Source organism: Daucus carota, chromosome 4 (assembly GCF_001625215.2).
Source record: "Daucus carota subsp. sativus chromosome 4, DH1 v3.0, whole genome shotgun sequence".
In the NCBI taxonomy this organism is placed as follows: domain Eukaryota; kingdom Viridiplantae; phylum Streptophyta; class Magnoliopsida; order Apiales; family Apiaceae; genus Daucus; species Daucus carota.
In genome coordinates this window covers 26,492,448-26,511,549 of record NC_030384.2, presented here as the reverse complement: position 1 = coordinate 26,511,549, position 19,102 = coordinate 26,492,448, and the positions used below count along the sequence as shown (strand labels likewise).

Here is a 19,102-nt window from a genome sequence, read left to right as displayed (position 1 = left end):
CAAAGGTGTAGCCCATGTTTCCACTTTTATTTTCACAAATATCTTACCCCTAAAAGGAAATTTTCTCCTATTCAGAGTAGCCCCTTACTTTTGTAATTATATTAACAAACTATCCGCTATTTTTTATGACAAAAATACACGCCGGTTCATCCGTCTATTTTAGAACCCATTCTGAGATTTTTTTTCTCACATAAAAATTCACATTGTTGACAATGATCAATTACTAAGGACATCTCCCTTCTTATATTTCGACTCTAGAAGTCCGTTTGACTGAATTTAAAATTGTGACTTATGAATTAAACATGATTTAATGTGACAAGTTCATTATATAACAAAATTTTTGACTTATGGGTTATTAAAAATGTAATAATAAAAATAAAAGCAATTATTAGTATCTCATAACTTATGAATAATTTTTGTTAAAAAAAAAGTTTTAAAACAAGTCACTCAAAAAATTACCTCAAATTAACTTCTCAGCTTTACATTTCCGACTTATTTGTAACTTTAAGTTGATTTCTAACTTATTAAACAAAGAGATATTTTTCAGTTTAAAGTCGAAAATGGCTTGAAGTCCGGGTTTTGAGCTGGGCAAACAAGCTCTAGGTATTAAATACAAGTTTAGAGAACTTAAGATTGAAATAGCCATTTTTCATGGGGTGCATTTTCACCTGGAATATGCTCTTAAGTTTCACCAAAGGAATCTCTAGAATTAACACTCAGTCAAAACAACTGACTGCTGTAAGAAGTTATAGTGGTGCTAAGTTGTCTTGCATAAATTAAATAGCTTGACAATAAAAAGGAGAAACACATCTTTATCTCCTTGGTGCAAGGGGCCTTGAGCATGAATGGTTTTAGCAAGAAATGATGGTAAAGCATGAGGAGTGAGTATAAAACTAAAGTTAAATAAATGTGTGTGTGTTTTGTGGGTGCTGTAAACTGTCCCCCACACTCTCATACATCTCCATCTATCTAATACAGTTTTGTGTGTCCAAAAACACACTACCCATTGGCTTCTTTTGCCTTTTGTTTCAGTGTTTTCTAATAAACAAATATGTGAATAATATTAAAAAAAAAATTGTATTTTTCTCTGTCTGTTGTTTCTGCTGTGCCTCCCTCTTCTCAGAAGTGCAAATGGGGTAGCAAAGAATCAAACTTTGACACACTTTTTTATTTTTCACTCATCTTTTTTGCATTCTTTACCTTCTGAGCCATCCCTCCTAGCATGTCTTTCCCTTGTTTTTTCTACTCTTGATATACAAATACTTGACATCTTTATTGCTTAAGTTTCTTCTACTAGCACTTGCTTCTTTTTGTATACCAACTTTTCTGTTTTGCTACTTGGGTTTTCATGGAAATTGATTTGAACCATGTGGTGAGTGAAGTAGAGGAGCCTAATGCTTGTAATGGGGAGTGTAACAAGAAGGGAGATGCTTCTGTTGTTTGTTGCTTGTCATCTTCAACTTCTTCTTGTTCTTCAACTATTTCATCTCCAATGGCTGCTGCTGCTGCAGCAGCTGCTTCTCCAATGTTTATGGAGCTTTGGCATGCTTGTGCTGGCCCTTTAATCACACTTCCCAAGAAGGGAGATTTAGTTGTATATTTCCCACAAGGCCATTTGGAACAAGCTGCCTCTGCCTCTCCTTTCCCACACATTCAAGTGTCTAATTTTGACCTTAACCCTCAGATCTTTTGCAAGATTTTGGATGTTCAGCTGCTGGTAATTACCCTTTTAGTGTTTGATCTTTTGTTCTTTTTCTTGAAATTAGTTGATTTTGTGTTACTCTACATTGTGGCTTGATTTTAAAGTTTCTTGAAATAGGCAAATAAAGAGAATGATGAGGTCTATACACAGCTAACTCTACTTCCAGTGCCAGAACCAGAGGTATCTTTTTCACTTGCTTGTCAATGTCTTATCACTGAATTTTATGGGAAAGATATTATATTTTATAGCTTTTGCATTTTTGGGGGAGTTTGTTTTGTATGTTAAGCCTCTTTTGTTGCGATGTTAGCTCTTCTTGGGGAAAAAAACCAGTTCTTCTTTATATGTTCTTTCTTACTTCATATGTCAATTACATGGGCTGCTTATGGTAAACATTGTTTTTGTGCCTGTACTTCTGTCGTGTTTGCTAAAAAGAAGCTGAAACACTTGCTCCTTTGTTATAATCTTACTTTTTAAAATGTGCGCGTTATTTGGTTCATACGAGACATGGTCCAGCATTTTAGAACAAAAATCGCAGTAAAATTGGAAGCTAATCGATCTTACAAGCCATGTGTACATTATCAAGAATAAGTAGTTTGATATATTGTTATCTCTTTGTCGAGTTTCTGCAATGGAAAATCTTAATAATGACACATTTTGGTACTTTTTAGTTTCCGGACACAAATTTAGAAGAAAAACAGCATGAATGCCCGGGGATGGATGACGAAGAGGGTGGAGCTACACCTACAAAATCAACCCCTCACATGTTCTGCAAGACCTTGACTGCATCTGATACCAGCACCCATGGAGGATTTTCTGTTCCTCGTAGAGCTGCTGAAGACTGTTTCGCCCCTCTTGTAGGCTTTTTGCCAGCTTATTCTTTTATATCCTCGAAGGGGTACACGAAACCATTACAATTTAGGCATTCATATCTTTTTATTACATTCCTGTTGCAGGATTACACGCAACAGAGGCCATCTCAGGAGCTTGCTGCCAAGGATCTTCATGGAGTGGAGTGGAAGTTTCGTCACATTTATAGAGGTAACTGAGTGGATACTGCACTACGGATCATTATTGAGAAATTTTCATTCAGTGATTTGGTATTTTAGGCCAGCCAAGGCGGCATCTGTTAACAACGGGGTGGACTATCTTTGTGAGCCAAAAGAATCTTGTTTCAGGAGATGCTGTCCTCTTTTTAAGGTACATTTTGAAGCCCTGCACGATACTTATGTGCATCTTGTACAGAGGTGTGTAGTTGTCCATTTATAACAGATACAGAAGTTAATGTAGATTTGAAAGGAATAGCATGGAAAAATCAACGATCGCCTATATTTTGATATAGTCTAAGTCGACACAAATGAAGAAGATAAGATGATAATTATCAGCTGATAGAGTGTCTAAGCACAGTGCCAGAAGCAAATAAGTATGAATATGCCAAGACTTTAAGACAATTGAACAAATAGTGGAGAAGTAAACAATAATTATCAGCTGATAGAGTGCCTGAAACACAGTGCCATATTATACATCTTGATAATGTTTGATTTATAGTTATTGCATCATATTGCACAGAAACAATAACTTTAATTTCTGGATCAAATTTGATCTCCTTCCGTACTTCACAAGCAGCAGCTAGTTCAGCGCTCCATTTAGTAGCCTCACGGATAATTTCATTCCCTTGACGAGCAAGATCAATGAGCTATTCCAATTGACTAGTAGCAATGGAGCTACTAATTTATTAAACAAAGTGGAAATTATTACCCTGTCACTTTAATGGTTTGCTTTCTTGCCGTCCAGCTTAAAGTGCGAAGCACTTCAATCGTTTACTTTGATCTTTGCAGGGGAGCAAATGGCGATCTGCGTTTGGGAATCAGAAGAGCTGCGAGACCTAGAAATGGGCTTCCAGACTCGGTTATTGGGAGCCAAAATACTTGTCGAGATGTTCTCTCCTCAGTAGCTAATGCTATATCCAGTAATAGTCCCTTTCATATATACTATAACCCAAGGTACCACATCTATCATTTTCTTAATGAGTTGAAAGATAACTTCTGGTTGTTCATTGGTCGAGAAATGATCTCTATGTTCTAGGGACTTCAACGCTGCTTAAAGAACTCACTAGTTGAAGTAATTCGTGATAGCATACCAGACAGTACTTCACTTCATATTACCTAATTAAATATCACTTCTAAGACTAGAAAGTTTCGAGATGTCTTTATTTAAGTTAGTCTTCGGTTGCTCCACTTCCCAGAAAAAAGAACTGATGAAACTTTTTTGTTACTGGCCTTGACGAAAAGGAAAAACCATTGTATGTGTTTACTGGCAAATTTTTTCCGCAGAAGAGAATAATCATAAAAAGTGTTGTCGCAGAACTTCTTCTCAGACAAGAATAAATTAATTATCTCTGTGTTTAGTTGCATCTTGTTTAGCCGAAGAGAGGAAAAGTTGTGATGTGTATATCTAACTGCACAATGACTATATAATACACACTGTAATGTGGTTGGAAGATTAAATTTATTTGCATATAATAAAGATAAAAATAGAGAAATTTATTTACTCAATGAATTTAATCTCCTGGAATAGGTCAATGCCTGCTGATTTAAGATTATTTCTCTTTCGCAATTCTTTTATGCAGGGCTAGTCATGCAGAATTTGTTGTGAACTATCAAGAGTATGTCAAAAGCATCCGAAGTCAAATTCCCATAGGTGTAAGATTTAAGACAAAGTTTGATAAGGATGATTCCTCAGAAAGAAGGTTTCCATTGAAAATTTCTGTCAAGCATTTGTTGTATTCCGTGGTCGCGCTTTTCCCCTGATAACATGTACTTACTCTCTGGCAGGTTTGGTGGTGTGGTTACTGGTATCCAAGATCTGGATATATACAAATGGCCAAACTCAAAGTGGAGATGCTTAAGGGTAAAGACTACGTTCCACCTGTATCTGCCTTCTAGTTCTGGTTTCTATACTTTTTAACTTTACACTGCTTATGTTTGATACTTGGCACCCTGTTTTAGGTTTTTCTAGCTGATAATAACAATCTGCAGGCAATTATTTATAAATTGTTTTTCTTTAAGCACAAAAGTTGTATTAATTGTACTTAGTCATGCAAGCTGATCTTAAACGGTTATACCGTCGTATGCAAGCTTATCTTAAAAGTTTCATGAGCTTAACTGATTTTTAAAAATTACCTATATTCTTTTTCTAATTCACATAAACTTGTCAACCTAAAAAGCGGAACTATCAAACTGGCATTTCTGTATGTTGAAGTATCTGCAGTGTTTTATTGCTATATAAAAACAACATGAATGTTTTGAATATTGCATGTCTTGTAAAGTGAAGAAGAACAATGTTGTGACATTTTAACAGGTCAGGTGGGATGACAAGGATGCAATTGGTCGTCATGATCGAGTTTCCCCATGGGAAATAGATCTTTCTGTTTCACTTCCACCCCTGAGCATTCCCTCCTCTCCAAGGCTGAAGAAACTGCGGACCAGTCTGCAGGCAACTCCCCCCTCAAACCCTATTCCTGGTACATGGATTTAATCTTATTCATTGAACTAGTATCAAATATTGTATTATCAAATCTTACTATAACAAAGAGTTAGAAAGCAACACTTTCTTACATCTCCTTTTCTTATTTTATGGACAACATTTATAAATCTCTAATTTTATGCAACTCATATCCACTTTTTCTCGTGACAGCAAGGGTTGGATTTCTAGACTTTGAGGAATCGTCAAGATCCTCTAAGGTCTTGCAAGGTCAAGAAAATGTCGGTTTAGTCTCATCTCATGATAGAGGTGACAAACTAAACTACCCAAGTGAGTTTGAGATGCAATCCATAATGCATCAAAGAATTGCATCACATAGGATGAGCAACACAGGTGCCAATAATTTCACAAGGGCTCAGCCATCCAACACTTACACAGGCTTTTTGGAATCCAATAAATTTCCAAAGGTCTTGCAAGGTCAAGAAATTTGCTCACTGAAGTTCCTGACGGGGAAGTCTGATGTCAAACTCAGTGCTTGGGGTAAAACAATTGGTTATGATCTCCTTGACATGCATCAAACACCCAAAGCCAATTTCTACCCACTAGCTTCAGAAGGTACTAGGAACATGTATTTTCCTTCTAACAATGTTAATAAAGCTGCTCAAGATCATGGCATGCTCGCCTATACCAACTTCCCAAAAGAGAAACTTCCCTTGATTTCATCTTTTAATCAAAGTGGATATACAAACCATGAAGCCACAAAGTTCAACTCTTCAAATGAATCTCGGTCAGACTCTGTCATATCTTCGTTTCCTGAAGTAAAGGTGAACTCCAAATACGAGAAAGATGACATCTTAAATGGAATGGTGACTGACTGCAAACTTTTTGGTTTTTCATTAACCGGAGACACTTCAAATGTAGTCTCTTCCTGTTCATGCAAGAGGATCTGCACAAAGGCAAGCATGGATATTCAACTAACAAATTAATGTTATTAAATGTACATTCCCTTGTCCTTTGCTGTCTAGCTTGAATTTGTGAATATTTTCCTCAGGTCCACAAACAAGGAAATTTAGTGGGAAGATCCATTGATTTGTCAAAGCTGAATGGTTATGATGACCTGCTCATCGAAATAGAGTCGCTCTTTAGCATGGAAGGCCTCTTAAGAGATCCCGCCAAAGGATGGAGAATATTGTTCACTGATAATGAGAATGACATGATGGTTGTTGGTGATGATCCTTGGAAGTAAGTTCTTTTCGTGTTTTGCTTTTCTGAAAGTGAAAATCACTTTGGCTTTGCTTCATAAACAATTTTATGAATGAAATTCAGATAACTTATTATGCATTTGCTTTGTGTATTACTTTACAGTGATTTCTGTAAAATGGTATCCAAAATACATATTTACACCCAAGCGGAAGTGGAGAAGATGATGATTGGGATGATCAACGATGACACTCAAAGTTGTCTAGAAGAAGCACCACAGTAATGGATACTACAGGTATCCATTGGTTGGCGAAATTTATTGTTGCAGTCGGATAATTTTCATAGCCTACTTTCTAGTTTCTACCCTAATCGCGTGGGAGGAAATAGATTTACTCTTCTAATATGTATTGCTATGTTCATGTTATCTGTTAATTTCAGACCTTTTTATTTTGAAAATATGAGTTTTGGACTCCAGTCATGCTTAGACGGGTTCGTTTCTGTGGAAGCATATGAAAATTTGAAACTAAGGCACTGCCTCAGTGGCCTGTTGAGGCATGTACTATAAGATCAACTTATGCAATACTGTTTTGTCCACAGAGTTTGAATATGGTAGTTGGTAGCAACTGGGAAAGGGTGACTAACCTAACTTTATAAGGTCATTAGAAGGCTGAGTAAAATTGATTTCGGGCTTCTTCAAGACTCAAGTAGTGCATAAAGTATGTGTATTTTGTGAGCAAGAAAGAGAAATATAAAAGGGTAGGAAAGTAAGGTACAATACAATCTTGTTGGTTCAAATTTTTGGACGATTTCTTGGCTCAAAAAGCTTGAAAAAGAATGAGAATGGGAGTATTTAAAAGGAAAAACAGGATTTTGGTAGGGATGATGCTAAAACAAATTGGAGCTTTCTAGAGTTGCTGGAGTGATTTTATTTTCTGTGTGGTATGAAAGAAAAAAACTATGCAATTTCTTGACTCAAAAAGCCTTACATATTGCTGGCAAAAAAAGAAAAAAGCCTTACATATTTAAAGGGAAAAATAGGAAGCGACTGCGATTTCCTACGTTAAAAAAAATAATAATAATAAAAAATAGGACTTTTCGTAAGAGATGCGGAAACATTTGACCTTTAAATTAACGATGGATGTGGCCTTTTGTTTTCAAGGTAAAAAAGAGCTGTTAGATAGCATTATAAGGACTTGAAAAAATGTATGAAGCAATTTTAAATAAATGAGAGCATTAAAAAGTACATACAAAATGAAATGACTCGAAAAATTATATATATAAAAGATTTTTGGGAATATGGATCCTGCAAATTTAGTACTTGTTTTAGGCTTTTAGCTAATAATCATTACATGAATAATCAATAAAATGGAACTTGAGAGCAAAATTTGGCTTAGCATTCGAATGAAGTAAATCGATAAACAAAAAAATAGTTAAAAACACATATATCTCTCTTAATAGAATGCTATATTTTTTTTTTTTTTTTTGATAAACGAGTTAATTCAATAATAAAAAGCCATACGGCATCTACATAAACAGTCGCGTCGAACAAACAAAATACATAAACAATCACTGATTAATCCATTCATCTTCGCCACTTTCGCTTCCGCCACAAACAGTTTGAGCTATCGACTGAGAATGCAATCCCTTGACAGTTTCTATTACTAAATCAAACATCATACTCACACAAACGGTGAGAAAATAACAAAACTCACACAAACGGTGAGATAACAAAAAAATCAAAACCAAACGTGATAAACTAACAACCAAATGCGTAAATGAAATATTGGCTAAACCTAGGTAATCTTAGATCTGGGGAACAAAACTCACAAAAACAAGATAACTCGAACCACTTTGGAGGATAAAAGCACCGGGAAGAACGAGAAATCCGTAGTTCCGTGGATTTGAGATTTAAGAAAAAGAAGGTCAAATCCGAAAAGGTTTTGAATCCTTAGATCTGAAAAAACAAATGCCAAAGAAGTTTTATTTAAAGAAAAAAGAAAACACAAATAAAGAGAAATAAAAGATTTTGGGCTTTCCACTGGTACAGATCCGGTGGAAGCCCCCGCCGCTACTAAGCAAAAGAAAAGACAGAGGAGGGGAAATTAGGGTTTGCGGAGGATTAGAATGCTATATTTTCTAAACACTTTTTTTTTGACTGAATATATTTTCTAAACACTTAATATTATTAATGTTAGTATCATGAAAGTATGGATGAGTAGCAATTAATATATGGTTTTAATTTAGTAAAGTTGAAAGTTATGCTTGTATTTATTGTACTACATATTATTATTTTCGATTCAAATTATATTAATAAAATAGTTATGTATATGAAGAAAGTATTTAAAAGATTGTTAATTCAATTTTTGTGTAATTTCATCGAGTCCAAACTTAAATTTAAATTCAAATATTTATAGCTAGTCATCAGCCACCGATCATAAAATTTGTTATTGTCGGCAATGAAAGTTACGACATTGGACTAATACTATTTTGTTAAAAACAAAATATGATATATATTCCTAATTATTTGGGAGTTTAAATTTAATTTAAAGTAAAATAAAGGACAAAGAATAAAAGAGCAAGGTTAAAAGTAGTCCCACCCAAAAACACAGTGATTAAGGTATCAAGATGTTCCAGCACAACAACAATGGAGGAGGACACCAATACAACACAAACACAACAAATCAACAACAATCCCAAGCAGAAGAAGAGGAAGAAGACAACGATGTAGAAGGATTAGAAGCGTGGGAGAGAGCTTATGCTGATGAGAGATCCTGGGAGTCATTACAAGAAGATGAATCTGGTCTTCTTAGACCAATCGATAACAAGACCATTCAGCACGCCCAGTATCGGCGACGTCTCCGCACTTATTCCTCTTCTGCCAGGATTCAGAAGGGCCTCATTCGATTTCTCTACATCGTTATTGATCTCTCCAGGGTACATTTACTATTTTGCCTCGATAAATTAATGAATTATTCGTCTCGATAAATCGTGCAGATATAATAGATTGGTAGAGACTGTTTAGTGCACATTGTATAATGTTATGCTAATTTGGGACAGTAGTAAGTGGTATTTGAATGACAAGGTGATGTTAAAACCCTTTTACGGAAAATCCGGATTTTTTTTAGAAAAAAATTTGAGATGTTTTAATCTATTTGATTGATAAATGTGAGGATGAAGAATGACATTGGTTTTGGAGTGCGGTAATTGGTATGCTTATGATACTGTATAAATTTGGTGAGGAATTTATTTGTGTCTACGCTTGTGGCTTAATTTGACAAAATTTGGGATTTTTGGATATCTTTTTCAGTAAGGGTCGATTAATGTGAAACTAGAAAGTAAAGAGTTACATTGAACATATGGAAAGTTGTTGGCGGGTAATGAGTTTGTGAGAGAGTATATTTATATTCCGTGAAATGCCATGACAAAGGAATGGGTTGCTAATTATAAGTTTAATTTGGCTGGATGTTCATATTCCTCCTTTGTATGACCTGTAAGTTTGTAGTGCATTGTTGGTTATGTTTTGTTACGTCGGAAAGATATAGGCTGCTAATAAGTATAAAATGTATAGAATGGGTTGCAATGTTTACAATGTAACATGACCTGTAACTCTGTATATATGTTTTCGTCTCCAGAAAGAAACAAATATCATTCCCAAATATTAGCAAATGTATTTTATTTCAGTCCGGTTCATCAAACAGTGTAGCATTGTTGGTAATGTTTTGTATAATGATGAATATGCAGGCAGCTGGGGAGATGGATTTTCGACCAAGCAGAATGTTTGTAGTTGCAAAACAAGTTGAAGCTTTTATCAGGGAGTTCTTTGACCAGAATCCTTTGAGTCAAATTGGTTTGATAACTATTAAAGATGGGGTTGCTCAGTGTTTGACTGATCTTGGGGGAAGTCCTGAATCACATATTAACGCGTTGATGGGTAAGTTGGGGTGTTCAGGTGATGCCTCTCTTCAGAATGCCTTAGATCTTGTCCATGAATATCTAAATCAAATTCCGTCGTATGGTCACCGTGAAGCTCTTATCTTGTACTCCGCTCTCAGTACTTGTGATCCGGGTGATATAATGGATTCTATTCAGAAATGCAAGAAAGCTAAAATTAGGTGTTCTATTATTGGTCTTTCCGCAGAGATATTTATATGCAAACACATATGCCAGGAAACGGGGGGATCATACTCAGTTGCACTGGATGAGGTGAGTCCAGCTAATTTGTTGTTCAGATAGTAGTAACTTAAGTCGACACAATAGGACCAATCTTTTAAACTTCAAACCAACTGAATAAAGTGTCCTTTTACTAAAATAGTATGATAGAATGGAGGTGGAGATTAATATGGAATGTAAAGATGAAAGCCACATATACAAAAACTGCTTATTAAAAAACTTGTGAGAAATGATTTAGCAGAAATAATTAATGGCAAATGTGTTAGTCATAGAGAGATTTGTAAATCTACTCTTCAGCAAGAGTCGCTATTTACAATATCATTCTAAATGAAGGATACTGTATCGTGCCTTCAATTTCTCTAATGTCTATATGGCAGGCACACCTGAAAGAGTTGGTGTTAGAGCATGCACCGCCCCCTCCAGCAATAGCAGAATTTGCAATCTCTAACTTGATTAAGATGGGTTTTCCCCAAAGGGCAGGGGAAGGTGTTTTATCAATTTGTTCATGTCATAAAGAAGCAAAATTTGGTGGGGGTTACACTTGTCCAAGATGCAAGGCCCGTGTATGTGAACTACCCACCGAATGTCGAATTTGTGGATTGACCCTTGTTTCTTCCCCTCATTTGGCGAGGTCATACCATCATTTATTCCCAATAACACCATTTGATGACGTACCACCCTCACTTCTGAAGAACTCACAACTCCTGCCGAAAAGTTGTTTTGGTTGCCAGCAAAGTCTGTTGGGTCCTGGTAAGTGCACTAATTTCTTTTATACCGTTAAGTCTATCCGTTGTTCTGCGACATAAACTACATTTGACAACTTTTCTGCATTTTTTTTTTGTTTGAATTCTGTGTGTTGTCCATCATGTTTTGCATATTACTTGTAAATGTCTCTACTTTGAAGCATTTGAAAATATCTGATTCCCTGTGCTTACTTAGGGTAGCAGTTATTTGGGTGTACTAAAGAATCTACAATTATTTTAAAGTTTGCTGTGATTATAGTTTTAACCCTTGCAAGACTGAGTCTAATTTGTAGGTTAGACATTATGTTTACCGGTTTGTGAGTTTGTCTATCGAAATATTTTTTATCTCTTTCTTTTGTTTTAGCCATATCACATCAGTTACCCGCTTGAGTTGAGTGGCTTGCTGTGTGATCATTGTCCATCACATACCAAGTAATATATATGTTTTGATATTGGAACGAGATACAATTATAAAGACTGCTAGGAGCTGTATCATATATTAAAATTGTTATTAAATTTATCATAAATATTACTCTTTCAATATTTATGGTCAACGAACAATCTAATTTTCCAACTATACTGATAGATGCAGAACCTCCACTATTGTGTGTGGCTGACTGTGGGTTTAAGTTTATATTTTTTAAATAGATGTTGAATGCTAAACCTCCTCTCGTCCCTGAGTGATCATTAGAGAAAGTACAGGTGTGACGTATGTGATGACATGCATTAACACTAAATCAAACATTAATTCTCGACCACAATTTCTATCTTAACAGCTTGGCATGTCTGTGCAGCGTGCATGTGCCCATGTGTGTGCATGTGTGCACTGGTGCATTAGTGGCAGCTAGTGAAATATTTGAATGACTTGATTAAACTTTCATCTCGGTTTATTTTGTCATTCATGACTTGCGAGTTGCAAAAGGACCTCGGAAATTCTCTAAAGATTGTTATATATATATATAGACTATATATATACAGTACATATGTATATGTATATACATGTATTAATATATATTTGGTTGAAGCAATAAAGGTTCTTTTCATTAGTATAGCATGGATAATTAAAGGAACAGATAGATAATAAATGCTTATCATATTCTAGATAAATCAAATTGTAGTGTACTGTAGCAGTTGATGTTTATTTTGTTATGCTGAATATAATACACATGGATCTCTATGTCATCTACAATTTTCTGTCTCGAGCTGCGGATCATCAAATTGTTGTGATGAATTTGGTGATCATTTTTTTTGAATTAGTCAGCTCCTCAGGGGAATTTCCATCAGCTTGAAACAGAGTACTGAAGATATCAGTTGTAGTGCTCTATGCCGAGGTCTAGGATAAATTTTTAGTCATATTCAATATTATATTCTGCATAAAGCTGGTTCATCCATTCATTGGGAATTATGAACTTGAGTTATTATGGCATTTCTTATTTTTTAAGACATTAGACATTTATTGATTTGCAAGCAATATGCAAGGTGCCCAATTTGTAAGTTTGTAATGCAGACAGGCCATGCACGGCCCTGATATGTATTTTAATGTTATAGGTATTTTGTTGTGTCGTTCTTTATGCTAACTGTTTTAATTGAATTTGCAGCAAACTTGCCCGGTCCTTCTGTTGCCTGCCCAAAATGCAAACAATACTTTTGCCTTGATTGTGACATTTACATTCATGAGAGTCTGCACAATTGTCCTGGTTGTGAGAGTTTTAAGCAATCCAAATTGGACAGGGGTACAGAATAGACAATCTTCTGAGAAATTTAGTTTCAGAATTTTCTGTGTTGCAAAGACACGGGCACTTTAATGGTTACAAAAAGCTTCGGAAGCTTATTGTATCAGTTTCTGGATGAGTTCAGAAGTACTTAACAATATTGAATAGTTGAAGCAACCAAACAACAAAGTAGAAGTAAGATACAGTGATTTGGCCGTTCAACACCTGAAAGTGCAAGGTCCTTGTAAAATATTTTTGGGTGTGCAATTTTGATTATATATAATTTTGTGATAGACTTGATATCCAACAGTATCTTTCTATATTTGGAAGTCAGGTCACTGATCACTTAAAACATCAGTAGATTGAAGGATATGAGAAAAAATTGTTCCCAGTAACCAGTTCACAAAACCTAGGAAATTATGCACCAAGTTCTATCTGTTCATACTGTTGTTCTATTATTAGCCTGGGAGGTTGGTGCCTTGGATTAATTATTGTTGGCTCGTCTTGAATCAATTGTCTGATTTATTAAATGGATTTTATATCTGTAAGCCTTATGAGTTGAATCATTTTAGTTCAAGATAAATGGAGCTAAAATCTGGACTAGAGGGCGGACAGCTGCGGAGGTCTTTCTTATAAAAAGTATGTAAAAGGGATATTTTCTTTCTGAAAATAGGGAACTTATTTCTGTAAATAAAAACATCAATAATTTTTTTCGAAATATGTTCTTATAAGTCATAATCATAAACAAATTGGTCTAGAATTAGGATTTGAAGAGTTACCTACCATCCTCTCCGTCTTTTTCAAGCTCAACTTTTTGTTTTCTTTCATTTTAGGTGATTTTCTTTCAACGAAATCATATTTTTCGGGTGTTCGTGTTTCTCTTTTCAGAATGCGTTTGTTTTGTCTTTGGAGTATTTTCTTATGTTTTCGTCGTTGCGAGTATACACTTTCAACATATGTATAGTTGCTATCTAGCATTTAAATAGTTAGGGTGTTTGTAACATCCCACATGGGTTGGATAAAGAGTGTTTGAGTCCTTTGTAAGCACAAGTAAATTATTAATATATACCAATTTGGTAGCACTTTTATGCCGACCTCTGTGAGTTTTGAATATGCATCTAGTTGTGGGTTTGAATGTTTCAGTAACACTCCTCTAATCTCATTTAATGTGATTAGGATTTCTGAATATTAGTCTATCAATATTTTTTATGTGAAAGGAAAGTCACGAGATGACTGCCCATATATCTTAATACTTGGTGTGTACCCGAGAAACTAGCGCGTAAGAGCATCTCCAACCCAATATCAAAACACTAAAATGGTGTCACTTTTGGTGTAAAAGTTACTCCAATGCAACACCAAAATAGTGTTAAAATTACACCAAATAAATTGGTTGACACCAAATTTGGTGTAAGTGTTCATTTGGTGTAATTTTTACTCCAAATTTGGAGTTTTTAAAAATACCTATTATACCCTCACACTTATGAGACAAAACAAATTTATTCCTTCTATGTCCCATTACACTTATTTTATATTATGTTTTTTATTTTTCAATCATAATCACTATAAATTTTCTTCCTTTACTATTTAATTCACATTCCTTATTTATTCCAAAATTTCGATAAATTTATATTCTTGTATAAAAAATTAAATAATTAAGTTGTTCTCTTGAATTGGTTGATGAATCTATAATTATTTGAGATCCTTGTTTAGTTAACTTGTTAAAATTCTATGTTAAGCAATGATATTGATAAATTTTGATATAAATAATTTAAAAAGTGGAGAATATTCCATTTTATATGTAAAAAGATTCTTTTTGGTGTAGGATATGGTATTGATGGGTTGGAGTGAAATTTTTAAATGGTGTAATTTTCACACCAAAATGGTGTTAAAACTACACCATTTTGGTGTTATGGGTTGGAGATGGTCTAAGCTTCCGGATTAGCCAAAAAATTGTAATCCCTCCGTCCCATTGAATTGTGTACAGTTTCTTTTTTGAAACGTCCCATCAATTGTATACATACTAAAAATAGTAAGTTTTTATAATATAAAAACTTAACAACACCAACTACTTTCTTCCACTACATCCACTTTATACATTAAATATTAGTATGTCCCACTACTTTACTCACACTACAATCATTTTACACATTAAATATTAACGAGTCCCACCACTTCACCCACTTTTCTTACTTTTCTCCACTAAATTACACTTTTTCTTAACCTCCGTGCCACTCCTCATATGTATACTAATCAATGAGACAGATGAAGTAATAGCATTGCGAATTATTGCGAATTATTGCGAATTTTAATATACAAGAAAAATGTTTTCAAGTATGTAATATACAGTGTTAAATTTATAACTTTTTGTTTAATCTAATTTTTAAAAGTATATAGATATCTGTGTTCAAAAAATATATAGATATCTCCGTATATGTATTAAAAATCACATGTACTCACATAATATGTACTTGGAAGTATCAATTTGATTAAAAAAAAAAATATACAAACGACATCTAATCAATTGAGTTGAACAAACATAAAATAAATCACATAATTTATTAATTAGTTTTTCTCGGAAAGACAATCAAATGATTTGTTTGAGTTGTGTACCTGCTTTATCTCAACCGGTTTAAACTATCGCACGTTTTGCAATCCCATAATTTTTTTTATCACTCAATCAAAATCTTAGAAATCGAGCGGATCCAATGCCCTAAACATTGAACCCTACCACAACAACAAAAAAACTCAATTTTTACAAGAAGGGATAAATAAAATTTTAAATAAATTGGGAATAAAATTCACCAATAACATATTTAATCAAACACACAAATGATCTAAAAAGCAATATTCCCGCGAGGAGTATCATTAAAAAACAAGAATAAATTAAAAAAATTGACTGTTTGGAACTTCACTACTGAAAACTCTCACGACTATTAGGAAAAAAGAAAAAAGCTGAAAGGCTTATTGAGAAATTTATGTTTTAGCAGTATAACTTCTTTAAGAAACAAGAGGAATGTTCTTATTCTGATGCCTTAGGGTTTGGGAAAAAAAAATTAAAATGTTTTCAAATAATATATATAAACAAGAATTTTCTTATCATGTTGAATCGGGTTCCTTTGGTTTGGTAAGAATTTAGGTACGATTTGACCAGATATAAAAACCTGATTTAGCGTTAGAAATAATTTATTCGTACTATTATTATAAACAATTTACAAGTCAACATTTGATTTATAAACCCGAATACCCGAACCCGAAATCTTAAACACTAAACCCGAAACCCCCAACCCTCAACCCTGAACCATGAACCCTTAACACTCAACCACAAATCATAACCCCTAAACCCCAAACCCCAAACCTTAAACCTGTAACCCCTAACCTCCAAACCCAAAACCTTAAACCCCTAACCCTCAAACCTGAACCTGAACCCTCAAACCTCAACCCTAAACCCCTAAACCCTAAATTTGAAACACGAAACTCAAAACCCTAAATCCAAAATTCGTGACCCCTGAGCATGTCAGACAACTGGATAAAGGATATAAGCAAACAGTGAAGATCATAAGGAGTGATAATATCAATGAGTTCAAGAATGCAGCCAAGGAAGATTTTTGTAAAGAAAAAGGATTAGTGGAGAGAGAGAATAAAACTTTTATAGAAGTTGCTAGAACCATGCTTGATGAAGCACTGTCAACTCACTTCTTGGTTGAAGCTTTGTAAGCTGTTTGCATCACACAAAATGTAAAACACATCAACAAGCATGGAAAATCACCATATAAGATGGTGAAAAACAAGAAGCCCAAATCTGAAGTATTTCCATGTGTTTGGATGTAAAAGTTTTGTTCTTAAGACTCATCTAGAACAACTTTCAAAGTTTGATCTAAAAGCTGATGATGGAATCTTTGTTGGATACCCGTTGTCCACACAAAAGCATTCGAATCCTATAATCTAATAACAAGGCTGGTCATGGAATTAATTGATGTATCTTTGGATGATAAGAAGATAACATGACTTGAAGATTTTGATGACCATGGTTGATATTTGATAATGAGGAAATAAATGATGATCTGCCAAACTCTAATAATCCGGAAGACTCTGATATCCCAAACTCTAATATCTTATTATCAGACTCTTGTTCAAAAATTACCAGTTGATCAGACTACATCACATGTTGAGAGGGAGCAAGTGAACACTAAAACTGAACCCTAATCAAGTGAAGAAACATTAGAAAACACATCTTCTGATAATGGTTCATTAAATTCTGATGAATCAAACTCTGAAATTTCTTAGAGCATGACTTTAGGGGACATGGAGTAGAATAAATTACACACAGAGACAACATGGATCAATGGGGAGGATCCACTTCTAGAAGCCAACTTCCACATGCTAGGAAGTGGACAAAGTCTCATACACCTGACATAATCATTGGAGATCCTGATACATGTGTATAGACAAGAATTTCCATTATAAATGAAAGTCTCTATCATTCATTCCTATCTCAGACAGATGCTAAGAAAGTGGAGGAAGCTTTTCAGGATGTTGACTCGGTTACAACAATGCAGTAAGATCCGTCTGAATTTGAAAAAAAATTAAAGTCTAGACTAATGGCAAAATGACACTCCCAACAAGAAGGTATTGATTATGATGAAACTTTTGCTCCTATTGCCAGGTTAGAGGCCATCAGAATATTCTTGGCCTATATTGTTCACAAAAAATTTAAAGTCTTTCAAATGGATGTCAAGAGTGCATTTCTCTATGAAGAATTGAAGGAAAAAGTATATGTACAACAACCTCTAGGATTTGTGGACCATAAATAGCCAAATCATGTTTACAAATTGGATAAGGCACTCTATGGACTTAAGCAAGATCCAAGAGCATGGTATGAGACTCTAGCACAATTTTTGCTGGAAAGTGGATTCACTAGAGGTACAATTGATAAAACCCTTTTCTATCTCAACCATGGAAAGGACTTGCTGTTAATTCAAATATATATTGATAATATCATTTTAGGATATATTAATAACTAATATTCTATTTGATCCTTGAGAAAACATGCGAAAGTTTTATCTAGTTTTCCAATCAAGAATCGTAGAAGTGATATAGTAGGCATATTTACCCTATATATAAGGGTTCAATCTACCACTTAATTATTTGAAAACAAATAACCTATATAGTTTAGGTTTTGTTCGGTCCATCAGGGCATAGGTTTAATGGACCGTGTAAGCCACCGTCAAGAAGTTTGGACTCGTATGGCCCAAGCCTCAGATGGCTAAAAAGGCTGACATGGAGCAGGTCGCAGAATGGATAACCATCCAGTGCATGGCGGTAAGGAGGAAGAGACCTCAAGAGATATACTCATACGGGCCGAGCCGGGAGTAGCCAGAAGCCTTTATGCCTTGTTTATCCTCTTAAGGGCTAAGGGAACCACGATAAAGCGTAGAGAGAGTCCATAAGAGAATTAGAGTCTTTGTCATATAGTTATATATTATATTTATAATTATTTTAATATATATATATACACACACAATTTTTTAAATCATAATAATTAAATATCCTAAAATCGGTCGGTTGACTAATAATCAGACGGATTTTAATCCGATTTGATAAAATTCGGTTAAATAGATGATTATTTGGTCAAAACTTGATTAATTAGACGAAAATCAGGTAGAATATTAAAATTTACAAAATTTGTGGGGGAAATTTATAATTTTAGAAATGATTACATATATATTATTTATACACATAATATTAAATTAAATCCAAATAATGATCATGTTAATATTTATAGTGAGTAAGGATATATTAGTCTCTTTGAATTAAATCACTCATTAGGGTTGTATTAGATATATAATATAATTTGACAAAATTCGGTTAAAATCGATGGCTAATTGGACAAAAGTTTGATTAATTGATTGAAATTAGGCCGAATATTAGAGTTTACAAAATTTGTGGGGGTAATTTAAAATTTTAAAAATCATTATATATATTTATTATTTTTACATATATAAAATAAATTTAATTCTGAATAATGATCCTACTAATCATTTTGATTAATCGTCGATTTTATGATTTCCGCTTATTATAACAACAGATATTTATTT

At 34.2% G+C, this 19,102-nt stretch overlaps 2 protein-coding genes across 2 annotated transcripts; both read left to right on the top strand.

The window, feature by feature from the left end:
* The first annotated feature begins 1,121 nt into the window (after positions 1–1,121).
* On the top strand, positions 1,122–6,976 carry LOC108218906 (auxin response factor 4). Its single transcript, XM_017392066.2, has 12 exons — positions 1,122–1,717; positions 1,820–1,882; positions 2,371–2,556; positions 2,656–2,740; positions 2,809–2,899; positions 3,538–3,702; positions 4,329–4,448; positions 4,534–4,609; positions 5,060–5,222; positions 5,396–6,138; positions 6,234–6,424; positions 6,548–6,976. The coding sequence occupies exons 1-12, from the start codon at positions 1,349–1,351 to the stop codon at positions 6,663–6,665; spliced, it is 2,370 nt and encodes a 789-aa protein (XP_017247555.1). The 5' UTR covers positions 1,122–1,348; the 3' UTR covers positions 6,666–6,976.
* A 1,988-nt stretch (positions 6,977–8,964) lies between these two features.
* On the top strand, positions 8,965–13,314 carry LOC108218907 (general transcription factor IIH subunit 2). Its single transcript, XM_017392067.2, has 4 exons — positions 8,965–9,316; positions 10,124–10,585; positions 10,930–11,302; positions 12,894–13,314. Exons 1-4 carry the CDS (start codon positions 9,008–9,010, stop codon positions 13,037–13,039), a joined length of 1,290 nt encoding a protein of 429 aa, XP_017247556.1. The 5' UTR covers positions 8,965–9,007; the 3' UTR covers positions 13,040–13,314.
* Positions 13,315–19,102: the final 5,788 nt, after the last annotated feature.

What these genes read in the sequence shown, in the direction of transcription:
- LOC108218906 (XM_017392066.2), top strand. Translation starts at nt 1,349, where the DNA reads ATGGAAATTGATTTGAACCATGTGGTGAGTGAAGTAGAGGAGCCTAAT. An exon ending in GTTTCGTCACATTTATAGAG is followed by an intron (nt 2,741 to 2,808) that starts GTAACTGAGTGG and finishes TTGGTATTTTAG; the next exon opens with GCCAGCCAAGGCGGCATCTG. An exon ending in CCCCTCAAACCCTATTCCTG is followed by an intron (nt 5,223 to 5,395) that starts GTACATGGATTT and finishes TTCTCGTGACAG; the next exon opens with CAAGGGTTGGATTTCTAGAC.
- LOC108218907 (XM_017392067.2), top strand. Translation starts at nt 9,008, where the DNA reads ATGTTCCAGCACAACAACAATGGAGGAGGACACCAATACAACACAAAC. An exon ending in TCGTTATTGATCTCTCCAGG is followed by an intron (nt 9,317 to 10,123) that starts GTACATTTACTA and finishes ATGAATATGCAG; the next exon opens with GCAGCTGGGGAGATGGATTT. An exon ending in GCAAAGTCTGTTGGGTCCTG is followed by an intron (nt 11,303 to 12,893) that starts GTAAGTGCACTA and finishes TTGAATTTGCAG; the next exon opens with CAAACTTGCCCGGTCCTTCT.